The following is a 27,462-nucleotide window of genomic DNA, read 5'->3' as shown; positions in this document are numbered from 1 at the left end:
GTTCTCAAGGTAGGTGGCAAGTCTTGTTGTAATTGTATTAAGTGCGGGGTATAGCTTGCTCTCCACCCCAGTGAGCGCTGAAACAATGTCTCTGTGTTTTCCTCTAAGACACTGGGCCTCATTACAACCCTGGCGGAACAGGTTAACGGGCTCCACAAAAGGAGGCGGACCCGTTAAACCCGTTCCACCACATTACAAGGTTCCCCTGCGGGACCCGGTAAGGACGTCTGGTAAAACCAGGTGACGTTACCGGGTCCCGCGAGGGGAAGAGGGAGCAAACAACGGGCCACTCCTAATCGGCCTGTTGTTTGCTCCCTCTCCCATTCCCATTCAGCCCTATGGGGGCTGAAATGGGAATGGGGAAGGTCCGGACCCGCGTTCCTGGAGGGAGGAATTACTGGGCCCTCCGAACTCAGAATGGTCCAGTAATTCCTCATTCTGGGAACCCAGACCCGGACACGATTTCGGCGGCAGTCATGCCACCAATAGCGGCATGGCTACCGCCGAGGTCGTAGTGAGGCCCACTGTCTGCCAAGGCTCTCTATTCCTCTCTTTTCTGTCTCCCGGTTTAATGGGCTTTCCAGGAAGACCTCATACATTAGATATGGTCTCGGGAGGATAGCACAGGGGCAACATGCTCGCCTTGGAAGCAAGACGCCATGGAGCAACACAGGTTCGCTCCCCGGGTCCATGCTTAGAGACCTCTGGGTATTAAGTGCATTATAAACTACCTATCATATTATATCCTACCAAGTCTTTCCTCTGGAGCTCAATGGGTTTGGAAGAGTAGTACAGGAGGATACATTTAAACTCCCCCACACAAGGTAAAATGGGCAACATCATTAGAACGTTCTTCCACCAAGGTTTTGCAGGCGGGGTCACATATATTACAGAACACATTGGAACGGCCACCTAAAGGTCTAGTTTAATAATAACCTTGTCTCTTTGAGGGATCCAGTAGTCACGAGGACTAAGGAGTTGGTCGTTATTCCCTTCTACATTTTTCCTGACTGGTGGAATGGCATCTGAAATCAAGAGGTGGAAGATGAGATCCAACCTACCTCTGTTGGCATGGTGACCACCGTTCTCTGGCCAGCCAGGGTGCTGAAGTCCTACTGTGGAGTAGGCCAACTCCTTCTCAGTTGTTGACCTGGGTGTCGGATCAATGGACTTAATTGCATGGGCCAACCCTGTATAGGGTTGTCCAAATCCCATATTTGTCACCATATGTGGCAAGCAGGAAGAAGGACTAGGACACGAGGACATGATCCAAGAAACTTTGATTCGACTTAAAAGGAACCATGCCTATCTGACCCTATTGCTAAAAGGTATTACCCTTCCTATCATTCTAAACTAAGGTGCTCGTCTAAATTCAAAAATAAAAATAGTCCTCGATCAAAACCTTTCTACTAAACTGGCCCTACCACTTGGCAAAATGTAAAGAAAATATTAAGAGTGCCCTGCACTCTTGGATCTTCAACCAGGTTTTCTGAGTCTTTTCCAAGAATCACTCCTGTGTCTTTCTTGGTCAACTGTTAGGATTAGCAAAAGTTCCACTGAAAAGCAAACATTTCTGGTCAGTCTCTCAATAAAGGTTCCTCAATGATTCTCAAAATTCAAAATAGTCTCATGTTCCTGAAAACACAAAATCTCCAATCTTCTTTATGTGGCGGGATATTTCCCTGATCCCTTTCCGCCACATTGGTCAATCTCTCCATACTTCGACCACTTGTTGGGTGCTCTTGTGCTCCTGTGGAATGTTCATGTCAATTTGCTTGTTTTGCCCTTGTGGCTTGTTTGGGTTCTCCTGACCCAATGTCTCACTAAGTTTGCTAGGGTCTGAGTGACCCTTTTCTGCCTCTGATTTCTTATTGTTCTTGTGGCCCTGTGACCATTCTGGGGTTTTATGCTGCTTGGGTTTCTCAGGTTACCTCAACCCGTTGATTCATCTCAGTCTTTCAGGCTTCTCCAGTCCCTGGGACTCTTGTATGGGGTTTGGGTTCTCCTTCCTCGCTTGTTTTCTCTTCTTCCCTGCTACCTCCGACCTGCCCAACCAGTGTACCTGCTGTGTTACAGTGCTTGCTCCAGGGAGGCTCCTTCTCACAAGCAGCGGTGTCCGCAATTCATCATTCCTCACCACGAATGTGGGTGTTCTCTGCGTTCCACTCTGGTCACCTCTCTCTCGCTCTTTGCTGGCTCTGCGGTTGAGAGTGAAGGACCCAGTCTTACCTTCGTGCCTGGATTTGGCAATGCTTTGCACGCTTCGGACCCACCACATCCTGGATGCTGCAGCACCTCCAGGTCTTGTCTGCTATGAGATGCCTTGGCTTCTTCCTTCTGCCTTGTGCGTTGGCTAGTCGGATGTCCCACGCCTCACTCTGTCATTTGCTTCCTTCCAGGCTGCAGCCGGCTCCTCTGCTCTGCGCGGTTCCTCCCCTCATTGAAGACCTTAAGTCCTGGACTGGTATCGGCATTGGGATTCTCCTCCCTCCTTCAAGGGTTGTGGACCCTTCATTCTTGCTCCTGGAAAGAGAAGGGGCATGTTGCTCACGACAGGTTGTCAAGCAGGTACAAAGTGGAGCATAACCTTGTGCCAAACACATAGCTGTATTGTTGTCATTAGTTTGAGCCAAGCATCTAGAAGTATTGTCAATGTCACTGTGGGCTAAACACATAGAGGTATTGGCAGCATTTGCTTGAGCTAGGCACAGAGAGGTATTGTTACCTTGGGCTAAACACATAGGGGTATTGGCAGTATTAACCTCAACTAAAACACATAGAGGTATTGTCAGGATTAGCTTGAGTCAGATACATAGAGGTATTGTCAGTTTTACCTTGAGCTGAACACTTAGAGGTATTGTCAGGATTAGCTTGGGCCAAACACATAGAGCTGTTGTCAGTTTTGTATTTCCATATGTGCAGACAATACCTTGTGTATAGTGTAAGGAAATCATGGTGGCAACAGTAAAGACAGGCACAAGTGATCACAGTTCAAAGGTGTTTATTAAACTGTATGCAGGTTGGAAAAATGCCTAATGTAAACCCAAATCTAAGATGGGAGCAAGTGTCGACCATCAAAAGAAAAATAAGGCAATCCTTACAACTTATGCAAAAGAGTGTGGGCAAATATTCAGGAGAAAAAAAGAAGTGTTCCCAAATAATATGTCAGGATGCAGTAGCCTGGGTCTCCCTTCCCCACCTTTGAGCACAGGGTAAGGTATGGTCTTGGAGCACAGTACACTCTCAAGCTTCCCCAGCATGAGATGACAGTTCCACTTCCAGCTATCAGGGCCGTTGATGGCCGAGTCTCGTTTCTCTTGATAGTCTCTTGCCTTTGAGGACCTGATGTATTCACGTTCACAAAAAATAACAAACAAATGAAAGTTCTTTTCATCAGGTACCGGGGATGGTGATTCTTCACCCCGGGTCGCCTTCGTCTGGACTCAGACCCCTCTCAATTCTCAGCCTCTCTCCACTGGGTTCACTATGGCTTTTCTCGCTCACAAATCTTAATGTCTTTTTAAACAGTTCTCCTGGACATCCCTCCACCGGGTTCACCTTTGTCAACACACTGTTTCTTGGGATTTTAGACTTTGCCCCCTTCTCGTCAGCATCCCCCCACTGGGATCACTCTTGGCAACTTTTACCACACATTAAATGTCTGGGGATTCACTTCCCTTGCTTTCTTATCAGTTCTTAGGTCAAAGGCTTTCCACTGTACAGGGATTTTGCTTGACCTCCTGTATGACCAATTTGACCTGTCTTGGCGACTCTCCTAGGGCCTTCTGGTATGAGTAGTTTCCATTAACCCACGATTGACCAGAGTTTCTCTGGCGAGCACCCACGTGGTGCCAGTCCCCTCTGCAGCTGGTCTTCCCCTCATAATTCACAGTTCTTTGAACTCTTCTCAATCTGCCACTTTGCGGATTTCATTCAACACAGTTTGGTTTCTTATCGGCTACCCCTTCGACTCACCGGTTGTGATGAAGCACTTGGCTTTCCCTCCTCTGGCGTCAAGGCTGGTACCATGGTAGCAGGAATCTCCCTCACTCTGGCTTATCGGCATAGGCATGCCTCATGTACCATTGACATCTGCTACAGGACTGCGTAGCTATTGTCCTCGGGCTTACGTTTTCTTCCTTGAAAGGTTCGTGGGTTTGGGTCAGAAAGGGCAAGGTCACTTTTCTCCTTGTCACCATCTCGTTTCTCGACGCCTTTCTCCTTCTCTTGAACTGCCGGCGTAGATTAACTGTCTCGCTGTGCAGTCTGCCTTGCTCATACTGTGCTCTCTTGCTCCACCTTTTATCCCTGTGGTGAAGGGAAAGGACTGTCAGGTGTGTGTGATTCTGGTCAATTGCCTGATTTTGCCTGACCCTTGTATTGGAACATGTCAGGTAAACGGCTTGGGTGTTAGTCCATTCTCTTACGTGTTGTGCGAAAGTGTTAGTGTCGGAAAAGGATAGGGGCAGTGTTTTTGAATGTACTACGTGGTAGGAAGGGGAAAGGGTGTTCAAAGAAGGGGGATACCGTGTCTCACCCGTCGGTGTCCGACTCCCACTCCCCGAGGACCCCCCATCCAGGTGATCCTCCATCGCTGGTCCACCCCAAGGAACTGGATCCAATAGCGATGGCCGTGTCCTGGTCACCTGGATGACAGATCCCCTCGGACTAGCTAGGGAGACACCTTCAGGTTTCTCACAATAGGGAGTTCCTTATAGGAGTCCTCGTCCCCTAAAGGGGAGTCATGCCCAGTGAGGCGCTGCTTTCTGAAACACCTAGGGAGGGTTTTTCTGAGCGGGCTCACCTCCATAGCCTCAAAGAGGGTGACTCCCTCTTTGCAAGAGGGGACGAATACCCTGGATTTGTCACAGTATGTATGTATGCATGTTTGTATAGACAGTTTATTGATTGATTGCATGCATGCCTTGAAATATGCTTCATGGCTCTGAGGATTTAGCTTTACTCCATTATATTTTTATTTCAGTGCCTTTTTCCAGGACCTCTATGTGTCTCCAAAAAAGGAATTTGCAGGTTGTTTTTTCATTTGTGTCTGGGATTATTTTTCGTTTCGTGTGCACATGAATGAAACATAGATTCATTTTCAATTTTCAAATTAAAATAACTCACCCATCCCACATGCAGTTCTTTTTTTATTGCAACATTTGGTTTATTACAAACCTTTTTTGCATTTTACAATTCAAAACCCATATTTTGGAAATCCACAAGTTACATTAAAAGCAATTCATGTAATTATACCTACAATCCCATAAAATAAAAGACAGACAACAAATCCATTATACAGATACAGATAACACCTTACTTAACACGAGTTTAGTACAACCTCTAAAAACAATGCTGTTGCTAAAACTAATCGCGTGTTTTCCCCACTCAATTAAAGGGTCCAGCATTCATCAGGGGATAAAGTGCTTAGTGAGTCCAAGAAATGCTTAAAATGAATCGTCCTCAAGCTGGACAAAATAGCAGAATGTGTTTCAAATTTCCTACAGATCCTGGTACTTTGCAATAGTCACAGACTACCACTCTAGGCCTAATCTTTGATCTCACAGACATAACTTCCTTTGTTGGCATTAAATTAAGGTGAATCCTCATAAATCTAGATCTAAAATAACTGTTAGGGAATGTTCGAAAGTAGTTGGGGAGTGTGCCAAAAGCCTTTGGTTCAAAGCCCAACTGATGGAATAGTTTGAACTTGTTTGCCTCCTTGGAAGTAAGAATCCAATCTATTCTCCATATATTTAGTTTTACATTATCTGGATTTCTCTTAAATTTCTCTTCGGAGGTGCAAACTAAATTAAGCAGAGCTTTACACTTGTTTACCCATTGGGGCAGTATTCTGCCAAGTCCCCTGTTAATTTCATTCTTCATAGTTACAAAAGTCGATGGGGCATCCTCTAGGATACATTTCCTATAGAGTACCATTGTGCTCCACTCTAAAGGAATCAGTGAAAATCGACAAATTTGTTTACACAATAGCCTTACCTAGCTTTCCAGCATTTTAACCTTATCCTTAAGCACCTTTACTAAGCTGGCCTCCCACCTACTCATATCAATGGAGATACCCAGATATTTAAATTCCATTACCTGTTCAATCTGATTCGTACCCAACCACCAAATGGGACATGTTCTTTTTCTACACTGTTGTTTTTCCAATACAAGAATTTTAGTTTTAGCAGTATATATTTGTGGCTCATTTTCCTCCATATATTCCTCTAATTTATCAACAGTCTTTGAAGACCGATCGCCATTTGGTCTTTTAGGACGAGGTCATATGCATATATTATGTAGCATATGTTATTGTCTCCAAACCTGGGAGGGAAGCATTTTGCCTCCAATAGTTTTACACCAAGATCAGAGAGGAAAAGGTTAAACTGAGCTGCAGCTAGGGCACAGCCCTGCTTGAGCCCCCTACACATTGGGATTTCCTCCGATAGTTGCCCGCCGCATTCAGCCTAACCCGCAAAGAGGTCCCCACATGAAGGGTCTCCAGCTTTTCCTGCAGGTCGGTAGGGCATTCGCAGCTATCCAATTGTCCCCATAGTCTAGCTCTGTTTACATTGTCAAAAGTCACAACAAGATCAACAAAAGAAATATATGATTTAGATCTACCCTCCAATGCTCTTCCCTTAAGAATAGAGATAATTGCGATATTATGGCTAGTACCCAATCCGCAGACAAATCCCATCTGTAAGCAGTCACTATGGTCCGACCCAATTGACCACTCATTGAGGCTTGAAAGCAACAACGAGGCAAACAGTTTCTGGACAACAGCCAGAAGCGCAATAGGGCGATAGATTTTAGGGTCGTCCCTATTGCCCTTCTTGAAAATCGGGACCACTATAGCCCTTTTCCATGAATCTGGTATATTTCCTTGGCCTCTATTTGTTTGAACAAGACTCTCAAGAAAGCTTCCCCGGCCTCTGGCTCCTGTTTAAGAATGACATCCATTAAGCCATCGGTGCCTGCTCCAGCAATAAGAGATCTAATGTGCTCCACGTTGGAGGATATCTGCCATTTTACTATAGTTTCTTTGTCGCACCCAATCATTCCTTGGGAACCCCTATCCAAATACAAGTTAAAAAACGATGAACAACCCAAGCCTCCTCAGAAACACTATTAATTTGTAGTTCTCAAACTTTGTAAGGTGTGCACAAGTTCTGCATACGTAATCTTGAAAATCCAAAAGGTGCATTTTGAAATATTTGTCCAGAAACTATATTTTATGGGGTCAAAGTGACAAGGTAACAATTGGTGTTTTTCACTCGGCTTTCAAATTATTAAAATGTTCATCACACTACAATGAATTTGACATGGTCAATGAAATTTACAGTAACTTCTGGCTAGCCAGGTTTGGTGACATTTAATGGACAAAGTGTTTTTTTTTCTCCAGTTTCCTATGTAAAATGTTGTTTAACCTTAAAGGTGGTGTTTCTACTGGGACACCATAATATTGTATTTATCCCCATGGCATTTTTAAGGGCCAGTCTCTTATTGGGAGTTAAGGAAAACAAAGTGATCAAAAGAATTAGCAGTTACTGCCAAGAATGGGTGGATGTTTTTTCCACAAATGTTGGGTATTATTATTGGACAGTGTTAGGAGGAAAACTGAGCAGTTTTCTGATTTTCATGGAAGTTTCTGGAAATTGTATAAAGTTGTTAGCATAAAAGCTTTACTGTGCAGGGTATTTAATAAAATGTGTCTGTCAGACATGTTTCATAAAAGTGAGATGCAGACTCTGTCACGTAGTGGTCGAAGTAGAACTAATGCTAGTCCTACAACTAATGGTACGATGATGACTACTATCACTATAGATAATAATCAATAATTCTTTATTTCGGCATCTTGTGCCATAAAGTTTACATATAAAAAAGATGAAAATAGATCTTTTAAAAAAAATATATATATATTTTAGTTTAAAATACATACAAAATGCTACATAATAAACGAAAATGTAATATATACATCCAATATTGTAATACAATAATACAATAAAACAAATCTATTTCTTATTAACCTCCTCCAAAGTCCAAAGTTCACATTTGCAATCAGTTGGTTACTATAATGTAAGGAATTTACCCCATATCTTTTCAAACAATGCCATTTTCTTTTCTCTACAGTAAAGAACTCTTTCCATCTCTGCCAGATTATGCATTTCTTTAAGCCATACTGGAATGTTCACAGAATCCGGCGTCTTCCATCCTCTCAGAATTGTCTTTTTACCCACCATAGCGCTTCTGAAAATCAATTTTTTCTGACTAGTAGTCAGGTCTTCCAACATCAAATCACTACCCAATATTAGAGTCTTGAAATCATATTGTAATCATTCACCCATAAAATTCTTACAGATATTATCAAACTCCAACCAAAATCCTCTCACTCGTGTGCAATTCCATAACATATGTTCTAGCGTTCCGGATTCCTGTACACAAGCCCAGCAATCTGAGTTATCACTCATGCCTCTCCTTTGCAATCTCTTTGGCGTCCAAAACACCTGGTTTAAGATCTGGATTTGTCTTTATCTCTCTGTTAATTCCCGGCATTATCCACACCCCCAAATATAAGAGCTTACTAGCACACCATTTAAATCCCAACTGTGTAACTAAACTTTTGTTGCAAACGTGTGCTAGGGGTAGGACCTCTGATTTTGCCCAGTTTATTTTATACCCCGAACACCGGATGAATTCCAACCAGACATTCATCAATTTTGCAACAGGAGCAGATCGTCGGCATATAGCCAAACTTTTTGCTGTAGACACCAACATCTTACACCCTGTATTTCTGCATCTGACCGCAGAGCCATGGCCAAAGGCTCAATCACAATGACAAATAGTAACAGCGAAATTGGGCCCCCTTGTCTCGTACCCCTCTCTAAAAAGAAAGCTTCTGATCTCTGCCCATTTGTATTGACATCTGCAGTCGGGCAGGTGAAAAGCAATTTCATCCCAGGACCTAAACTGGATGCCAAAACCCATTTTTTCTAGGATCTTAAATAGAAATTCCCAATTGACCCGATCAAAAGCTTTTTCGGGGTGTCCAATCGTAGGACCGCCAAATCTTCCTGACAATCTGTTGCTTTTGATATAGTGTGTAATAACTTCTTGATATTACTGCAAGTTTTCCTTTCCCTCACAAACCCTGATTGGTCCCGGTGTATCAGCTTTGGTAGCAATGATTCCAATCTCATTGCCAAAACTTGGCCAGAATTTCATTATCCACATTGATTAAACTTATTGGCCTATAGCTTGATGCCAGATTTTCATCCTCACCCTTCTTCAGCAGAACTGAATTCATAGCATGCCTCGTGTGACTTAGCAACAAACCTTTTGATAGAGAAGTGGTAAACATGCTCAACAATAGAGTGAGGGCAGAATTAGGCAGAACTTTCTAAAATTCCACCAGCAAACCATCGGAGCCAGGGGATTTACCAGTATTCAACCTAGCAATTCTGGTCCTGACCTCATCCAGTTTAATATCTCCCTCAAGAAGCTTTGCATTATCCTCAGAGACCTTTGTGATCTCCAAGTTTTTTATACAATCCTCATCATAACCATTGACATTTGCCTCATTTTTGTATAAATCTGCATAGAACGACTGAAAGACCTCATTTATTTCTTTTGGTTTAAAAGTGATCTTCCCATCATTACCTCTGACTGAAGTGATTGCATGCTCTGATTCTCTTTTCCTTAATCTGAAGGCTAGCCACCTATCACATTTCGCCCCTTTCTCAAAATAAGTACATTTTTGATTGAAATATCTCTTCTCCATATGTACCGTCACTAGAGTTTGTAATTCCATTTTTAACCTCAATATTTCTAGAACCATACCATTATATGCATGACCCAACATAAACTTCTGAGAAATATCCTTAATTTTTGATTCTAGATTGTGTTGTTTCCATTCAAATATTTTTCTCTGCCCACTTGCCATGCCAATCAGAATACCTCTCATCGTACACTTAAATGCCTCCCACACCACATCTGCCAAAACTTCCTGTTAGGGAGAATTTTCTAGAATGGCTAATTTCCCTTACCTACTGAGTCCTCAGCAGCTTTGCTGAATTTCTAGGGTTTCTTATTTTCACCTGGTAAGAGTGTGAGCCTTTTTTCCCACTCTTACATGTGTTTTGCTGTGTGCGTTTAACATTTTTGTGTTCATAAACTGTGGAGCCTCACCTATTCCACAGGCATCATCTTTTTACGGTGTGTTACACAGCACCTTCAGTGCAGTGACACAGGGTTGTCTTTTAGACTTCCCAACTCAGATTCCATTTTCTGGGACTGACTACTGTCTCCCAGAACATGTAAAGTTGCCATTGACTTTATTAGACTCTTTTAAATCCACAGACCCAGTACAAACCATCTTACCTGGAGTACTGGAAAGGGTTAATACTTATCCCTTTTTGTCTGTTTCTCTTGGTGGTGGCAGTGGCAACTACCCTATTTTTCCTACCGCGGTTATCTTAAACAACCTTGGTATTGTTTTAGGCTATCTTGGTAGCCTCGAATTTAAGCCCTCTAGACCATATACGTTTTTATACGGTTCCGGCTGGGTTTATTCGCCATTTCTTTTTGAAAATGTCTTTCTCGTGTTTTACTCCGCGTGCCAAACCAGGTTTGATTCCTTTGTTCACTGTCTTTTCGCAGGCTTCTATGCAGAAGCCCCCCTTAGGCGCCTGTATGTCTGGGGGGACAGGATGTGAGGGAGGGGTTTAGGACTCTCTGCACAGGGTCTCCTTGGAGACCCATGTCGCACTCTGAAATGATTGGCTGTGGTGACTGTCCCGGCAGGACAGCCACCCTGCTGTGTGATTGAAAGACAGGCTGTGTGAATTGGGGAAAACTGCATAAAAAGCAGGTCTCTGGTTCTGGAAAGGCAGAGTTACCACTGGAACAAAAGAACTGATGAGGAGCTGACAAAAGGCGACTCCTACCATGACTGAACCGCCCGGTGAAGCCCTGGTGCAGGTCTGAATCTTCAAACTCCAATGACAGAGAAGATCCTCTAGGAATCTTCTTACCCTGAGCTGGTCGAATTCGCTGTACAGAGCTATAGTGGGCCGGATAGACAGGAAGGTCGTACCCTGCTCGGGTTTTAAGGAGCACACCTTTTATTCGTTGCTTTGCTCTGCTGCTGGTTTCTTCCCTGGGCAGTGCAGGACCCTCCAGTCTTCCTACTTCATGTCAGTTCGACACTCGCTTCAGGAACTGTGAGCCTGCAGGAACTGCCAGGAACGTCCGACTCAGCTACAGCTTTTTCTCCATTTAAAGGTACTGTGCAAACCCGGTTGTTCGTTTCGTTCAGCCCCGCTAAAGGTGTGTGACACCTTTCGCCAATTCGAGGGCTTGTCCTTCTCTACTCTTTAAACTAACTTTTCTGCCGACCAACTTCGTCCAGAACTCTTGGCAAAGACTTAACCGCGAACTACCCTGAACTGTGTGATCTTGAGAAAAAACTTTTGTCCTATTGACTTTGTAACTAAGCCTTTTTTATTTGATTCCATCACTGTAGTTCCTCTTTCTAGATTGCCCTGCTTACTTACCTGTTGGTGCTGCTCAATTTCTGCCTAACTTTGTCTTTGCCTCCCTTTTAAATTGCTGGAGTGCCATTTTTCTCCCACTTCATTTGTGAGCTTAACTTGTCTAGAATCTATTGCGTGTGGTGTATTAAGAGTGTGATTTTGCTTTACTTTAGTGAAATGTTATACAACTGATGTGTAAATAAATGTATATTCTTTTACTCAGAAACCTTGAGTCAGTGTTTGTTTGAATCATAGTAATTGCTGTCCTTTGTGTAACTATTGGTACTGCTCACTTGCTCTTGAGATAAGTCTGGCTGCTCAGCCATCGCTACCACTTTTATTGTGTGGTACTGGCTTGTAGCAAAGGTGAATTTGTGCTGTCACTTGTAGTCTTAATTGTGTGTGGTGTTCCCAAAGGGTACTGCATATAATTATGCCTAACACTTCCCCATTGCAATTTTCTTTCACAAAAAATTCTGATTCAGCCAAAAGTGCATCCATTATTTCCTTATTGTCCAACAATGTGGTATTTAACTGCCAAGTAATCTGCTTTTTCAAAGCTGAGTCCATCTTCAAGCACATTATTACGTGTGCGTGGTCTGTCAGCAAAATATTTCCAATTTCGCTTGTCACATAACTTTCAGACATTTTCCCACTCGTGAACAGCATATCTAGCCTAGAGTAGACTGTGTTCGCCCCAGAGTAAAAACTGTATTCCCTGCTCAATGGGTTCTCTGACCTCCAGACATTATTCAAGTTGTGTTCTTCTAGTAAGTCCCTCAGAGATATCGATTGTGCATCAAACTGTTTGCTTTGCCTCGAAATGCTTCTGTCTAAACCTTGATCCAAAACTGTGTTAAAATCTCCTCCTAATATAATATTTAGACTCCTCAGATTCTGTATAGATTGAGTAACTTTTCTAAAAAATGTTCCATTATAAACTGAGGGAGCATAGACATTGCAAAAAATCACCTCTGTACCCTGAATATTAATCAGCAACGCAATCATCTTCCATCACTATCACTCACTTCTTTCAAGACTTTCATTGGAGCATTCTTCTTAATCAATATCGCTAGCCCTCACAATCTCGTATTGATGAATGACAAACCAAACACCCTGCCAATTCAACCTTTTTTCAAATTTTGTAGTTCCCCATGCATAAGGTGCGTCTCCTGAACGAAACAAACATCACTTTTTAAATAATTTAAGTATGTCATTATGTTCTTTCGTTTGTGAATGTTGTTCAATTCATTTACATTCCATGTGACCACACATAGTTCACCATCCAATTTGAAACTCTTATCTAACCCGTAGCTCTTAACAGACTCTATTCTGTACAAGTGATATTCAAATGTGAACTCCAACCCACAAGTTCTGAAATAGATGCAAAATGCAAAAACTAAACTAATGTAACACATTTTAAACTGTCCAGCCCTGGACACCTCTCCCTACATTTTAACCCCTATCCTATTCTAATAAGTTATATTATATGTTTAATCATTGGTATTCCTAAAAATAAAGATAATAGCCTCCTTAGCCCTAAGCAACCTTATGTATTCAACCTTCCTTTATATAGTAAATTAGCTATCATCCATCTAAACCCCATGTACTTGACATTTAGTCTACCAAACTACACCATTACATTGCCAGCACCGCATCCAAAGGCCATCTATTAGCCCCTTTAACTTAAAAGTATACTAACAGTACTATTCCTAAAATGTTTACCTGAGAATAATACAAATTGAAATATCCATACCCTTTCCACCCTTACCCGTCAACCTGCCATTCAGTTGTTATTTCTCAACATTTATTGTGCGCTATAAACATTAATATCAGTCAGCGATGCAAAAATAAAATCTCCAGCTTCTCCTATGGAACTACAGAAAGTGTTGACTAATGGTAATGACCCTATGCACCACTACGCCCCTTTTATGTAGTCATAATCAGTTCTTGAATTTTCCATATTCAGCATTGGTAAGGTCACTTTATATTGATTAACATCCTATCATCATCTCACTCATACACCTGGTAATTGACCTAACATCAGATTTTATAAGAAAGCACATTGAGACGTCCCAAACCCCAATACTGATCCCCAAATGACCATCTTCCCTAATATCCTTTCCATTAAATCTTAGATTTGGCAGACAAATATAAACCAATAGTTATTTTCCAACCTGAAAGCACCCATTAACCGGTTTGTTCTTCAATTTAAAATATGCCATTCAACAGACACCAAAATCTCCCCATATATTCTAATACTCTATTTTGATACAATTATAAAGGAAACCGATCAGGTGTTTCAAAACGCGCATCATTCATTCCAGGAGGATTTCTGACACATAAAGGCAGTACACAACAATGTATTCCAGCCAATGTTATCATCTATGACATTTAGAAAATGATAAAGCTGTTGACTCCTTTAGTTGTCATTATTGCCATGTTTCAGCTCAGCTCAACCATATCTCGTCGGGGGAGATGTAACAAGAGCCCATAATTCACCCCATTATGATGCAGCGCCGTTGTGTCAAAGCAAGGGCGTTGCAGAGTTAACTTCCATTGGTTGGGTACATATCCCCAAATTTAAGACAGTAGATGAGTAGCAAAACATGGAAGTCACAAATCCAAAGGCCAATGACATATTGGATTGCCTTCCTGCCATGTAGTCTCCACTCTGGCAGGTAGTACAATGAAGGTCGCTGCAGATTTCACAATAATCAATACACTCATTTCTGCTATGCTGAATCACTTTCACATCATGTCCAGGCTTAACTATATTCACTGATCTGATGACATATGTCCTGTGCCGGCAGGAAGAAGCCTGGCAGCATGGTGATAAACTGATTAGATCGCAAGCCAAGACCCTACGAGGGACAAATGAAAGAGACCCAGCTGGATGGTCTACTTAAGTAAGCATGGGGCAGGCACACAGCCAGGATCAGTACCGACCTCCGCGAACCATTGATTAAAGTAAAGGCAAGGACTCCACAACCCCCAGCCGAGCGGATCTGCCAATGAGGGCCACAGCACAAAAGCACCCCGACCACCGGCGAAGGCCTGCGACGAGGAGGAGCGACCAAACACAAAGAGAACCCAAGACGCAGACCCACCCGCCCGCCACAGAAAAACAACAACACTCTGCCAAGGCCGCGCACGGACCCTGGACCGCACGCAGACATGCAATGTCTTGCAATCTTCATAATAGATATTACTACTGCTATTGTTAATACTACTGCAGTGTAATAGGATAACTAGACATGAAAAGTTGTGTTGCGGAAAGTAAAAGAAAATGAAACTTTACACTGTTCACCTTTGCTGCTACAAGGGATCTGCATACTGCACTTCCTCCTCTGATGTCACTTCCTCTTTCAGAGATCCAATGGATTAAAGGCAGTTCACAAAATCGAAGACAGTCTAATTATGAAAAATGTTATGAATAAAATAGATGGGAGGATATTTGTTTGGAAATAGGCCAGCGATACTAAAATATAATAATAGTAAGAAACAATATATATGTTTTGTAAAACCCAATGTCCTTTTTAAGCAACTTCACGTTTGTTACCCAAAGTTACCCCAATGTAGTTGATCAATAACGAAAATCAAGGAGACAAGGAGATTCAAGAAAGGTTGTTGCACTACTACAAAACTAAATACGGGCAATCAAAATATCAAAAAGTGTTCATTGTTAATCATTACCCTTCATAGTAAAAGAGAACTTTCCTATAAGAGAGGAGCTTTAATGAACAGCTTCGCCTTATCCGAGGTTTCTAAGTATATTGATACCCTAATTGTCCAGATGTTGGGTCTTCTATTAACTTACATTGGCCAGATGCTTTATAAGTGATGAAACCGTACCTTTTGCACTAAAGATCAACATAAACAGATCTTTCAAGAAACACTTCAAAATAATCCAATCATCGAACAAAGCCCCAGTTTAATTGTTTCCCTTTTCTCTGCTTAGAAAAAGTAACTTTAATAACATATAAACACCAACTCTACACCCTGCAACCTGCAAGAGAGAAACCTGCGACTTAGAGCTAGGCTCCCACGACTTTACGACATCAAAAATAAGAGAACCAACCCACCAGTACCCACGCGCACCTCCACTACCATTAATCCTAACCTCCTAGACACTGCGACGATAAATCGTCCTCAACCACTTGATTACCCATACTACAAACAGAGGAGACCCAACCACCCCATTCCCAGAACTGCCAAAGATAACACGATAAATCCAACACTATCAGGAGCCCTTATTAATGCTAGGTCCCTCATAGCACACAATACGGAAATAGCAGATATACTGTCTTTGGACAATCTAGATATCCTTGCTGTCACTGAAACCTGGCTCCATGATGCAGCTGGCCCTGCCCTCTCGACTGCCATACCAGATAACTTCAATATCCTTAGAGTCGACCGACCCAACACTAGAGGAGGTGGCCTGGCCATCATAACCAAAACACATCTAGCTGCCAGACTCACCCCACACCCAGCTCTCACATCGTGCGAACTTCTCTGAGCTAAATTACCTATCTCAAACAACAGCACACTAACAATACTTCTTGTGTACAGACCACCAGGCCCACTAGGCAACTTTGAGGAAGACCTATCTAGCCTCCTCACTGACAGCATTAAAGACTCCACTCAGCTCCTCCTACTAGGCGACTTTAACCTAGGCTTTAATGACGCTGAAGACAAACAAGCACAAGCAATCCAATCTATTCTAGCCAATCACGACATCACCCAAAATGTCCTAGCTCCTACACATACAAAAGGCCGCACGCTAGACTGGATAGCCAACCACAACTGCAACATCACCATCTCCAGTATCCTACCTCAAATATGGACTGACCACCATCTTATATGCTTCACAGCCAACATCGAACCTCCCAAACCCAATAAGAATAAAATAGCACCCCCCATGCCAACAAGAAGTAAAAAAGAAATCACAGCTGAAAAACTACTTCCACTTCTCCTACCAACTCTCATAGCTAGTCCTAATGACTCCAACCCTAGTGAGTTAGTTGAATCATTTAACAACGCCATGACCAAAGCTCTAGACTTGATTGCCCCTACCAAACTTCATAAAAGTAAACGTGAAACTCACCTCAACTCTTGGTTCACCCCCCATCTCAAAGAAATGCGTATCCAAAAACGCAAACTCCAAGCTATTTGGAGGCATACTCCCTCTGCCGACAATAAAACCACACTTGCCAACTTTGCCAAAAAATACAAAAAGGAAATTATTCAAACGAAAAAAGACTCATTCAATCATAGAATCAGTAAAGCCAATTCTAATTCCAAAGAGCTCTTCACTATTCTTCGTGAATTGGAAAACCCTATTGCCCCCACAGACAATGTCCCCAAGGACAAATCCTGGTGCACTAGCATCCAAAATGCTCTAGCAAATAAAATCACAACCCTTCAATCTAAAATTGCTGAGAAAAAAGCCTCCTTGCGCCCTCATGGTACTCACACCACCCCACTGAAGGAGTTACCCAGCATACCCCCCCAAAACAACGGTAAACCCTTCAGGTTCACCAATATCTCTATATTGGAAACTGAAAAGGTCATTCTGTCCCTTAAACCGTCAAATTGCCAAGGCGACAGCTGCCCTGCGCAAATCATTAAGGATGCAGCTAGAGATCTAGCACCCTTCATCTCGAAACTTATCAATGCCTCCTTCAACACGAGCACTGTACCTACCAACCTTAAAGGATCCTGGGTTCTCCCCCTTCTCAAAAAACAGACACTTGACCCAGCTATCCCCACTAACTACAGGCCTATTACTACGGTCCCATTTCTCCTTAAAATCATTGATAGAGTAGCCTACCTCCAAATCCAAAACCATTTGGAGACGCACCAACTGTTAGGTACACGGCAATCTGGCTTCAGACCACTACACGGTACCGAAACAGCCCTCATTGACCTCAAGACACAAATCGACGAGCTGAAGGATAAAGGTAACACAGCTATGCTCCTCCTCCTTGACCTGTCAGCGGCCTTTGACCTTGTGGATCACGCAGTATTATGCAACCATCTAGCGACTGCCGCTCACTTCTCAAGTGAAGCTATAGCATGGGTACAATCCTTCCTAGCCAACCGTTCGATGAGAGTGTTCTCCCCTGTAGCAGCAGCGGACCCAATCCAGATCACTTGTGGTGTCCCACAAGGCTCATGCGTCTCCCCGACTATGTACAATATCTTTACTAAGCCTCTCTTCGACAAACTTGACAAATTAGGGGTAACCTACACAAATTATGCGGACGATACGCAGATTCTCATACCTCTATCAGGCAACTTTGTCGAAGATACGGCTCTAGTAAACAAAATCTACCTCCTCATTCAGGCATGGATGGCCTCCCACGGCCTCTGCCTAAATGACGACAAAACTGAGATATTAATACTGGGTTCCGACTCTAACCTAAAAAAACTGAGCCCCAACTATCGTAATTTCAACATAGATGGCAACACAATCAAGGTGGCCACCGAGGTAAAAACCCTGGGCTTTTACCTCGATTCCACTCTATCCCTCAAAAAACAAGTTAACACCCTGGCATCCTCTACAGCGTACACCTGCAAATTAATCAGGACCTGTAGACCTTACCTCTCTAAAACCAACTGCATCATGCTTGCCAATGCATTAGTCATGTCCAAACTGGACTATTGCAATGCCCTCTATGCAGGTGCCAACAAATCCATCATAAATAAAATGCAAATCCTTCAAAACAACGCTCTTAGAGCAGCCCTTGACATACCCCGCAAAGCACATATCTCAAACGTTAGGAAAGACCACCACTGGCTCAAAATCAGCGACAGAGTCCTGCTCAAGACACTATCGCTTACCCATAAAGGGCTCAACAACACTGCTCCCCCCTACATCTCAGCCAGACTGACTAGAAAATCATCCAGGCACCATACTAGGGCTACTAACCACTACCTGCTCGAAACCCCTAGATTCAGACGTTCCAAAGGGGGCGGAGCAAGCTTCCCTGTCAAAGCTGCCCAGGCCTGGAACGCACTGCCCATTGCACTGAGAGCCAACTTACCCTACTCCAATTTTAGATGCAAGGTAAAAAACTGGCTCTGGACAAATGACAACTAACTCTCGTGGCACCCAATGACCATGATACCGTTGTCCAAATCGATTCTGTTCTCATACCTACACCTGTACACTCCCTCAAAACTACAATATGCTAGTTTTTTTTCCTTCCACACGGCGTGTATTGATATGTTCTTACTGTACTGTTATGTTGTTTCTCGCCTATACTCTGTATGTAACCCAAGCTTAAGTAACCTTGTACCTGCTGCGCCCGGCTACCCCTGGGTTTTGTGCGCATTATCAAATAAACAATACAATACAATACAACTAAGAGGTCCATGGCAAATCGATACAAAATCCCTACCAAGTCCTGTAAACAGCCCTCTTAAAGGCAGACTATCATGGTTGTAAGTCAACCTGAAAATAAGGTGTGATAGCAGTGCGAAAAGTCAATTGTGCAATCCAATACAAAGGGGGCAGCAGAGGAGGACATGTATGTGGGGAGAGGGGAGAAGTGGGTCGAGGAGGGAGGAAAACGGACTGTGGAGAGGAGCAGTTTGGGGAAGAGAAGGTAATGGCGAGCGTTCCAGGATTGTCCCCCGGATAATGAGAGAGCAGTGTCAGTGGGAGATGGGGAGACACTGGAAGGAGAGGGAGGTACAGGACTTCCATGGCTGTCACCCAGAAAGTGAGGAGGGGCAATAGGAGGTCTCTGGCCGACTGGGAACAAGAGATAGCATATTCGAACTCCTGTTACAGAAGGTCTATGTGTAATGGGAGTTTCAAAAAGCCTCCTTTTACAATGATGCCATGCAATCGAAAATGAGCCATGTTCATTTGTCAGTCAGTCAGTCAGTTATAAACTGCAGGATATACATTATACCAACAAAGCGCCTACAAATGACAATAGAATAAAAAGGGAATAAACCAACAAAAAAGCACATTCGATGAAATACAATACACAATGGGCATAAAATCAAGTAGCAGTAAAGATCACTGTAAATTGTCACATATAGTGCAAAGTGCAATACTAAAAAAGCAGGAGCACCTTGTACATAATGGATGAAAGGGTGCCAACCTGCCATCCATTATGGGCTACCCAAAGTCAGCCCACTGAAAAATGGGGTGCTCCATCACATGCAGCATGCAGCTTACCAAGCGGCCCTGGGCCGGCTGAGTTGTGGGGAAACAAGGTTTCCCCTTGAGTGAAGAAACCCAGCTGTGCATGGCCAATGATCCATGCAAGGCTGGGGTGTTTTGATTCACCAGCCTTCCATGATCCACTGGCCATGGTGGCTTGAGTACTGCACAAAGAGCCTTACTCTCCAGGAACTAGGAATCAAGGAAAGGTTTTTGATTAATTCCCACCCCTGCTTCCTGTCTGAAGGGTATCTAGAGCGGATCTTTCAAAGCAGAAGTGCAGTGAATGGGAGAGCTGACGAGCTTGTAATCATCTCAATCTTTAAAAAAACAAAAAAAAACTGTGTATGCCTGCTTGCGTGCAAGTGTTTTAGAGTTTTGTGTTTGTGAATATGTGCGTCTGCTTGTGAGTTCTATATATATATATGGGTGAGGGTGTATGTAAGCTGGGTGAAGTGGGCATAGTGGATGTGAAAGTAAGTACATGCTTTTGAACGTGCGCATGAATGCCTGCAGATGATTGCTGAATGTGCAAGTGAATGAATGCTGGTGATTGCGCAAGTGTGTGAATGCAGGATGTATGCTAGTGAAATTCAAGCCTTTTTTAAATCAAAATGTATGTATATATGGGAGCATGTGTGGGGCTGTATGGTTGCATGCCTGTTTGTGTGGATGGGTAGGAATGCATGTGTGGGGGTGGCATTTGGTGCATGCAGACAGCAGGGACAGGGTTTCTCACTGTGTCATGATATTTTACACGGGATTTAAGAGCAAAGCCAAAATGATTAGTGTTATAACATTTGGGGACATTTGTGCAGCAAGACAAGACACGTTTTTACTATGGCATGGCATTTGACATCTGTGTAAAGGCAACGCTAACATAATAAGTGATATTACATATTTGAGGGGAATTTATTTAGCTATCAAAAACATGTTTACTTACTATGGCACGGCATTTTGCACTGGCTTTAAGGGCAAAGGCAACATGACAAGTGTTCTCACATGCCAGGTATCATTTGCGAAGCCCCCAAAGACGTCATTTCTTACTTTGGCATTGCATGTTCGACTGGCGTATGGGCAGTGTTTACATGATAAGTACACTTACTTGTGGGGGAGGAGTTATTTTTTTGCAGTCATCAAAGACATGTTTTCTCATTGTGGAATGGCATTTTCTACTGGATTTAAGGGCAAAACCAACATGATGAGTGTTGTTACATGGCCATACTGGTCTACATTGGTGCAACCAGTCTGAACAGTTGTCTTACTATGGATGGTATTTTATACTGGCCTCGGGGGTAAAGCCAAAAAGAGTGTTCATAGATAACATACCGTCCTAATTGGTGCAGTCAGACTGGACAGGTTTTCTTAATGTGATATGGCATTTTAATTTATTTACTAGCATCAAGAGTAATTCCAACACGCCGAGTGTTCTTATGTGGCCATACTGGCCTGCACTGGTGCAGTCAGTCTGGACATGATTTAAACATGTCAATACGGCCAGTATGCCTATGAAAGATCACTTTCTTACCGTGGCATATATTCTTACTGACATTAAGGCAAAGTCAGCAGGAGTATCTTCTTACATGGGGATAATGGATAGATTGGTACAGCCAGAATTGACATATCAGCATGACATATTTATTTACACTGGTAAACTACTGGCATATAATGGGCAAAGGCATCATGAACATTTTTCGGAAAATGCTCTTGTGCACGGCCGATGACTTGGCATGAAATTGTTTTATTCACATCCTACCCTATGAAACTGATCGTAAACTGATTGGCGTTTTGCTCCATTGTTCACAGAAAGTGTGCTGTAAAGTGCCCCATTTTAACCCAATATTTAAAAAGAAATCTCAGGGGAGGTAGCTGCAGGCTCCCTCGCAATGTTCAGTCGCTCCCATATATTAATGGCAAACGTTTGCTCGCCACCAATTAAACAATTCACCCAATTCTACTTTAAAAGAGGGCTACAATGGAAGGACATGAACATCTATTCCCTCAAGGCACTGCTCCTTATGTAAAGAGCAGATCTCAAGTACTGCAGTAATGTGCAGTACACAGTATTTGAAGTCACCAGCAACAGAAAAAGCAATGCAGGTCTGTGTTCCAAAAACTTTATTGTTTAGAAGAAGTAGAATCAAAGTTCCCTTTCGAGCTGAATTATATTTTGGACCAGAAAAAGGCCATGAATAAAGTCTTGCATTTAGACATAGAAAGGACAGAAATGATTTCAGGGCAATCCCAAGCCAAACTCCTATAACAGGATTAAGATCAAGGCAATTAAGCGGAATCCTTCTAATTAAAAACCAATGCTTAGAAAATGAAGAGCATTCCACAATGGTTGACAACTGCCAGCCGAGGACAACATAATAAACAGGTTTCCTTTGTCATATTGTGGCCTTCCGAGTATTGTGTATCTAATATAATTATTTTTGGGGATTCCAGCTGGTGAAATTGTTTCTCCCAATTGCCCCCTTTTTCAATGCCTTAAAACTATTATGGCCTGATTCATGGAATTCTTAGCGTGGTGTAAAGTGGCTTTCCATTGGTGCAAACTGACTTTGCACTGCCAACAAACACCCTGATTCACAGAGCAGTGCAACGTGTATTTTTGCAGTGCAAAGGTACTCTTTGCATCGTGAATTAGCCCCGTATTTGCACTCCAAAAATACACTTTGCACACCTCTGTGAATCAAGGTATTTGTTGGCAGTGCAAAGTCACTTTGCACCAATGCAAAGTCACTTTGCACTGTGCTAAAAATTCCATGAATCAGGCCCTTAGTATCAAAGACATCAACATTGTAAAATTGCCATTGCACAATTGTATCCCATGGATAAGATGGCAGGACTTTGCTTCTCTGGTAGCTATAGTCAATATATCTACTTTGAAAGTGATTTCCAAGCTCTCATGGTCATGAGGCCCTTTGCATGCTACGCTGTTTCGAATATGCAGGTCTCCCTCCATGGAGTTAAGTATTTCTCAGCCCAAATGTAGCTGAAAAGAGGAAATTGGATAATAGGGGAGTAGAGTAGGGTGGAGTACTGTAGGAAATGAAATGAGATATTATAACTCATAAGCAGATATTACCCTTGTATATGTAGCACCCATGTTTGCTGCTGCTGGTAGAGTTCCTCAAGTTGGAGGGCTGTTTCTTGAAGCTTCATGGAGAGGATGTCCCGCTCTAGCCTCATCTCCTTCAAGTTAATCGAATGGGATCTTTTCTGCTCTTCAAGCTCAACGTTGCTCCTGCAATTGAAATACCATCGCCTTCAAATCAGTGCAATAATTAAGAATGTAATCACAAATTAAGTGTGTGCTTTATACACAAGTTCACACACACACACTCACGTGCTTTTATGGTGTCTTTAAGGTATTTTTTCATGTTTTATAAGAAAAGAATAACTGCCATATGTGGAATACCTCAAGGCAACATATCCTAAAACTTTCAATTTCACTTCATTGAGGTGCGAGCTTAGCACTCTTGCAATGCAGTGACACCACATTCCTGATAAGAAAGAAGTTCCTCATTACAACATCATTCACAGAAGCCTGCCGACATTTACAAGCATTATTTCATTTCCTCACCTGTTCCTGACCCAGGCCGCCTGATCTCAAAGTGGCCTTCTCATTTACTGTGCTCGGTTGAGAGCGAGGTTGTATTTCTTGTTGCCTAGCAACGTGCCCCTTCTTAAGGCTATCACGGCCGCTGGCAGGTGGAAGCCAGCCCTATCCAAAAAGGCCATTGAATAAGGCCCTGTTTGCACCTGTTTGCGCATTGGAGCGCACAGACGGTGCTGGCTCTACCCCACCCAGGTCACCCCGAAAAGGTAAGCGCTTTCCAAAGTATTCTCAACCCCTCCCTCCTTTGCCAACTGTCCTCATCGTTAGAGTGGGCCCACACTACCTGCGCCCAACTTGTCGCATTGGCACTGTAACAACACAACTTAACTTTGGAACCCTGCTGCCAAATCTACAGACCCTTTACTTCTCAACCTCCGTATGGCCGGCACTCGTCGAGCATATTGCATCAGTCATATCTCTTTTACGTTCCGTTCCCATTCCAGTACCGTACGTGATTGCTCCTGCATTACTCTGCAGCGTGTGACACTTGATATACGTAGCATGCAATACCATGCCGCACTACCTTCTGTACATCTCCAGCTCTGTATATAGCCCATGTGTGTTGCCTGACCGTTTGACATTTGCATTATAGTAAATATGTCGGTATTGTCTAGCATTTTAGCACCAGCATAACATCGTACTGCGCCCATTGCATTGTACCTAGCCCACTGCATTGTACCTAGCCCACTGAATTGTACCTGGCCTATTGCATTGTTCCTAGCCCATTGCAATGTACCTAGCCCACCTTAGCATCTGTCTAGCATTTTACCTAGCCCATTGCTTTGTACCTAGCCCATTGCACTCTACCTAGCCCACTGAATTGTACCTAGCCCATTGAATTGTACCTAGCCCATTGCATTGTACCTAGCCCATTGCATTGTACCTAGCCCACCTTAGCATCTGTCTAGCATTCTACCTAGTCCATTGCATTGCACCTAGCCTATTGCACTGTACCTAGCCCACTGCATTGTACCTAGCCCACTGAATTGTACCTAGCCCATTGCATTGTACCTAGCTCACGTTAGCATCTGTCTAGCATTGTATGTAACCCATTGCACTGTACCTAGCCCATTGCATTGTACCTAGCCCACCTTAAAATCTGTCTAGCATTGTACCTAACCCATTGCACTGTACCTAGCCCATTGCATTGTACCTAGCCCATTGCATTGTGCCTAGCCCACCTTATCATCTGTCTAGCATTGGGCCTAGCCCATTGCATTGTACCTAGCCCATTGCACTGTACCTAGCCCACTGAATTGTACCTAGCCCATTGAATTGTACCTAGCCCATTGCATTGTACCTAACCCGTTGCATTGTACCTAGCCCACCTTAGCATCTGTCTAGCATTGTACCTAGTCCATTGCATTGCACCTAGCCTATTGCACTGTACCTAGTCCACTGCATTGTACCTATCCCACTGAATTGTACCTAGCCCATTGCATTGTACCTAGCTCACGTTAGCATCTGTCTAGCATTGTATGTAGCCCATTGCACTGCACCTAGCCCATTGCATTGTACCTAGCCCACCTTAATATCTGCCTAGCATTGTTCCTAGCCCATTGCACTGTACCTAGCCTATTGCATTGTACCTAGCCCATTGCATTGTGCCTAGCCCACCTTCGCATCTGTCTAGCATTGTACACAGCCCATTGCATTGTATCTAGCCCACCTTAGCATCTGTCTAGCATTGCACCTAGCCTATTGCACTGTACCTAGCCCACTGCATTGTACCTAGCCCACTGAATTGTACCTAGCCCATTGCATTGTACCTAGCTCACGTTAGCATCTGTCTAGCATTGTATATAGCCCATTGCACTGCACCTAGCCCATTGCATTGTACCTAGCCCACCTTAATATCTGCCTAGCATTGTTCCTAGCCCATTGCACTGTACCTAGCCTATTGCATTGTACCTAGCCCATTGCATTGTGCCTAGCCCACCTTCGCATCTGTCTAGCATTGTACACAGCCCATTGCATTGTATCTAGCCCACCTTAGCATCTGTCTAGCATTGCACCTAGCCTATTGCACTGTACCTAGCCCACTGCATTGTACCTAGCCCACTGAATTGTACCTAGCCCATTGCATTGTACCTAGCTCACGTTAGCATCTGTCTAGCATTGTATGTAACCCATTGCACTGTACCTAGCCCATTGCATTGTACCTAGCCACCTTAAAATCTGTCTAGCATTGTACCTAACCCATTGCACTGTACCTAGCCCATTGCATTGTACCTAGCCCATTGCATTGTGCCTAGCCCACCTTATCATCTGTCTAGCATTGTGCCTAGCCCATTGCATTGTACCTAGCCCATTGCACTGTACCTAGCCCACTGAATTGTACCTAGCCCATTGAATTGTACCTAGCCCATTGCATTGTACCTAGCCCATTGCATTGTACCTAGCCCACCTTAGCATCTGTCTAGCATTGTACCTAGTCCATTGCATTGCACCTAGCCTATTGCACTGTACCTAGTCCACTGCATTGTACCTATCCCACTGAATTGTACCTAGCCCATTGCATTGTACCTAGCTCACGTTAGCATCTGTCTAGCATTGTATGTAGCCCATTGCACTGCACCTAGCCCATTGCATTGTACCTAGCCCACCTTAAAATCTGCCTAGCATTGTACCTAGCCCATTGCACTGTACCTAGCCTATTGCATTGTACCTAGCCCATTGCATTGTGCCTAGCCCACCTTCGCATCTGTCTAGCATTGTACACAGCCCATTGCATTGTATCTAGCCCACCTTAGCATCTGTCTAGCATTGTACCTAGCCTATTGCACTGTACCCACCCCACTGCATTGTACTTAGCCCACTGCTATGTACCTAGCACTGTACCTCACTTAACTTACCCACTGCACTACTCCATGCATATCTGTAGTGACTAGCACCTAACCACCAGCCTAGTATTGCACCTAGTCTTCTGCATTATTTCTCTCACGCTCTTGTCCATCCCTTCACACTCTCGACATGGCTACCTTACGGAGAGTAACGCTCACCATGGCAACTCTCCTACCTCTGTTTCACGCCATAGCACCCACTAAAATCCTACGAGCCTTGCAGACATATCCACTCCCAGATACTCTGCAACCAGCCACTGCCACCAGTGTATATCCCATCTCCCCCGCAGAATGGATCACCCACTTTGCCACCCAACCAACACCCCTGATGCCTTGCCCTCACAGCCTGAGAAATGCAAGACTAGGTTCTCGCCTCCACTGTAGGATGATGACTCACAGTACACCTGTCCCACACGACACCAACAGGTCCCACATCTCTATAACCACTACTCCTCCATCTGCGCCTACCTGCCTACATAGGGACACCAGTTCCACCACTCACCACAACCCACCACAAAGAGCCCCAGTCATTGATATCCCTACCCTCAAGGGAGCTCTTATTAATGCACGCTCATTGGTCGCTCACGCACCTGACATTGCTGACCTTATTACTACCAACCAACTGGACTTTCTCGCTGTTACTGAAACTTGGCTACACCCTGCCTTATCACTAGCCATTCCTGACAACTACACAATCATTCGGTCAGACAGAGAGACACTGGGAAAGGTGGGGGAGTGGCCTTCATTGCCAAATCCCACCTGAACCTCAGAGGATTCTCAAATGCAGGCCTACCCTCAGCAGAACTCCTCTCAGTTAAACTCCAACTCACAGACACCCGCACTCTCCTACTTCACCTCATCTATCGACCCCCAGGAGTCATATCCTCCTTTGAGGAAGACATCACCCATATTTTCACCCTAAATACCAAACCAGGCTCACAAATCATTTTATTGGGCAACCTGAATCTAGGTCTCTACAACCCAAATGACTCTAGCGCATCTACATTGGACGACACTATCACACAACTGGGCTTCACTCAACCTATCAATGAGCCTACCCATTCCAAAGGTAGAACGCTGGACTGGTTGGCTGACTCTAATTGCGCCCTCACAATACTCAATAATACACCCTGTGCCTGATCAGACCACCATGGCATCACCTTCACCATACCCAAAGGCACTCACAATAACACGCATGCTGTCATTGCACCACAAGCCTTGTCCAGGAACAAACACAACATAACCTTAGAGAACCTTTTACCCTTGCTACAGCCT

At 43.6% G+C, this 27,462-nt stretch overlaps 1 protein-coding gene across 7 annotated transcripts in view; it reads right to left on the bottom strand.

Moving 5' to 3' along the window:
- Positions 1-27,462, bottom strand: part of LOC138516182 (hyaluronan mediated motility receptor-like) — a 269,808-nt gene that overhangs the window by 125,814 nt on the left and 116,532 nt on the right. For all 7 annotated transcript variants that reach the window (XM_069631115.1, XM_069631117.1, XM_069631114.1 and 4 more), the window contains one exon: positions 22,811-22,969. In XM_069631115.1, coding sequence (XP_069487216.1) covers positions 22,811-22,969 — 159 coding nt within the window. The remainder of the gene's footprint in view (positions 1-22,810; positions 22,970-27,462) is intronic.

This window comes from Ambystoma mexicanum, chromosome 6q, assembly GCF_040938575.1.
Source record: "Ambystoma mexicanum isolate Mex_15411 chromosome 6q, UKY_AmexF1_1, whole genome shotgun sequence".
Lineage (NCBI taxonomy): Eukaryota > Metazoa > Chordata > Amphibia > Caudata > Ambystomatidae > Ambystoma > Ambystoma mexicanum.
This window is presented reverse-complemented; position numbering and strand designations above follow the sequence as displayed.